General features: G+C 51.2%; 1 protein-coding gene across 3 annotated transcripts in view; it reads left to right on the top strand.

Moving 5' to 3' along the window:
• The window catches only part of C2CD2L (C2CD2 like), a 9,500-nt gene extending 7,659 nt beyond the window's left edge, over positions 1 to 1,841 (top strand). For all 3 annotated transcript variants that reach the window (XM_044919340.1, XM_021696367.1, XM_044919339.1), the window contains one exon: positions 757 to 1,841. In XM_044919340.1, coding sequence (XP_044775275.1) covers positions 757 to 968 — 212 coding nt within the window. In that variant the 3' untranslated portion in view covers positions 969 to 1,841. The remainder of the gene's footprint in view (positions 1 to 756) is intronic.
• The last annotated feature ends 835 nt before the right edge of the window (positions 1,842 to 2,676 follow it).

Raw genomic sequence — 2,676 nt, 5'->3', positions numbered from 1 at the left:
CTTTTTTTTTTTTTTTTTTCTTTATCCCCCTTCCATCTGTGCTCTCTTCCTTATGAGTATAAGAAATTCTACCCTGGGTCAACTCTAGGAGTGACCTTCTAGCAGCGACATGGCTGGCCCATGGATAGTCGTGGTGCTTTTCTAACTTTTCAAGATGAGGGGCTTGCCCCCACACATCTTTATCTCTCTGCCAATGAGTCTATCAACCACAAATGTATTTAACTGTGACTTAAGCCTGCATCACTTCTTGGGATAATGAGATTCCTAAGTCCAAAGCCTGCTGTGTAAGCACTTTTCTCATTATGTTGGTCCTGAATTTACCTCCTTGAGGTTTTCTAGCTGCCCTGCTTCCAGCTCACATCCTGGAATTTGGTCAACGAGTCAGTGCCCACCCACCTTGTCCTTCCATGATTTTAGGTGCCCTTAGGAATCCCCTCCGCTCAGCCTTTGTCTTTCTGTAGTAAAGAGGCCCAGTTGTCAGTCTGGCCTCGCAGAGCAACAACCCCGTGACGTTGCTGCTCAGCGGCGGTCAGGAGTGCACACAATCCCATGAGCACCGCCATTTTTTCCTCAGGAAAGATAAAAGGCATGTTTTTTCTCTACTTTCTTTCCTAAGGAAGCCTGGCTTTTAGACAAAGGAACTGGTTCTGTTCTGTATCTTCAACCCCTCCTCGCTTGGTCCTTTCTCTGCTCCCCACCTCACCCCATGCTTGCCGTGCCCCTCTCTCTGCCTCAGCCTCCCCTCTCCCCCCACAGTGAGTTTCCTGCGCAGTGGCACAAAGCTTATCTTCCGCCGGAGGCCTCGACAGAAGGAAGCTGGTCTGAGCCAATCACACGATGACCTCTCCAACACGGCGGCCACACCCAGTGTCCGAAAGAAGGCTGGCAGCTTTTCTCGCCGCCTTATCAAGCGCTTTTCCTTCAAATCCAAACCCAAGGCCAATGGCAATCCCAGCCCCCAGCTCTGAGGGCCCTTCCCACCTCCTGAGCTAGGAGAGGGCAGGAGTCCTCTCAGCCCACCCCCCACATCCTCTTCCATTCCCCTTCCTGGATTTCCAACAGCCTGGGCCAGGGAAGCCCTCTGGGTTCCAGGAAGCCCTGTCCACCCTGGGCTGTGGGGCCAGTTGGAAGGGTACTTGCAACGGGAAGCATGACAGAGGCGGGCACCCGTTGCTGAGGACACAGAAGAGGGAGTGGGTGGCTGGGAGTAAGAGGAGGGCTCTGTCCTGCCACGTGTGGGCATTTCTCAGAACCGGTTGCCTGCTGTTGACATTGGCCCCTCAGAGGAGTCCCAGGGTGCTCAGCTCCTCAGCTGGTCCTTCCTCCCCTATTTATTCTCTTTTCTATTTATATGTGTGGTCCAGGACCCTCAGTGAACAGATGAGAGAGGGCATCTCTCCCAGGTGACCCTTCTTTCTTGTCCCAGGAGGGTAGGCAATTAATTCCCTTTGGGACAGGACTCCCATGTCTCCCTCAGGTCCCCACTCCGACCAGCACCAGTGTCTGCCTCTGGGGACATTGGCAGCTCACAGAAAGCCCGGGCCGGTGCCCTGGATGGGGGGCAGGTACTCCCCACCTCCCTGCCTCCCCTCCTGCTCCTCATCCCTCCCTCCCCTTTATTACTGTTTTTGTACTTGATGCCTTCTCCGTGAGCAGTGGCTCTGTCAGAAGGAGGGAGCCAGGAGCTGGATGGAAGCCTTCCCCAGAGAAATGGCTTTCAGGGGCTTTATTAAAGACTGTGATGATGATGGAGCACGAGCAGGGCTACACCTCTGTGTGTTGGGAGATGATGATGTCCATTGCTGTGTGATGGCTTGGAATTTAATTTATTAAATTAAAGTCAAATTGGAGTTTATAAACTGGACAACTGGTTATCCTTTGAAAGGTGAGTGAGCAGCAAGGCTGGGGCGTTGGTGGGGTGGGAGGATCAGAGACAGGGGCGCAGATAGTGAGATGGGGTAAACGACACACATACTGGGTCTGCTGAGAAGTTCGTGCAGGGAAGAAGGGACAAGGAGAGAGAGAATGGGAGAACGAGGCTTTGAAGGGTGAAGTCATAGTAAAAAACGTCCATCAGAGAAAAAAGCCATCTTCATGCCCCTTTCTTGAATAGGCTGCTCCTTCCAGGATATAACAGAGTCCTAAGCATGGATTCTGGATCTAGATGGCCTAGATTTGAGTCTCAGCTCCTCTAATTACCTGTGTGACCTTGGGCAAGTTACGTTACCACAGAGTGCCTCAGTTTTTTCATCTGTAAAATGGGAACTGTGATAGTAGCTATGACTTGGTTGTGGCTGAGAAGTAAATGCATAAAGTGCTTACAGTTCTGCTGGCATATGGTCAGTGCTGAATAAGTGCTAACTATTGCCTCAGAATTCTGAGACAGATTGGGAGGGGGAAGTTTTAAAAGGGTTTCAACATACTGAAAAGTCTCTCATTCCTAAATGTGGGCAAGTTTCAGGGAGTTATGTATACTAGCAAAATCTACACCCTGGTTCCTGTTCTGTGGGACCTGACCCAGGATTTGAACCAGGTAAGCTGCAGCAGGATGTCAGACAGCCCTGGACCAGGGACAGAAAGCCACAGACACACCAAGTGACCTTGGGACAGACCACTTCTCCTTTCTGGACCTCCACTTCCTCATCCCTAAAATGGAGAGTGGCCTAGATAATCATT

Source organism: Neomonachus schauinslandi, chromosome 11 (genome assembly GCF_002201575.2).
Source record: "Neomonachus schauinslandi chromosome 11, ASM220157v2, whole genome shotgun sequence".
NCBI lineage: Eukaryota > Metazoa > Chordata > Mammalia > Carnivora > Phocidae > Neomonachus > Neomonachus schauinslandi.
The sequence above is the reverse complement of the archived record's forward strand: the minus strand, read 5'-3'. Positions and strand labels throughout refer to the sequence as shown.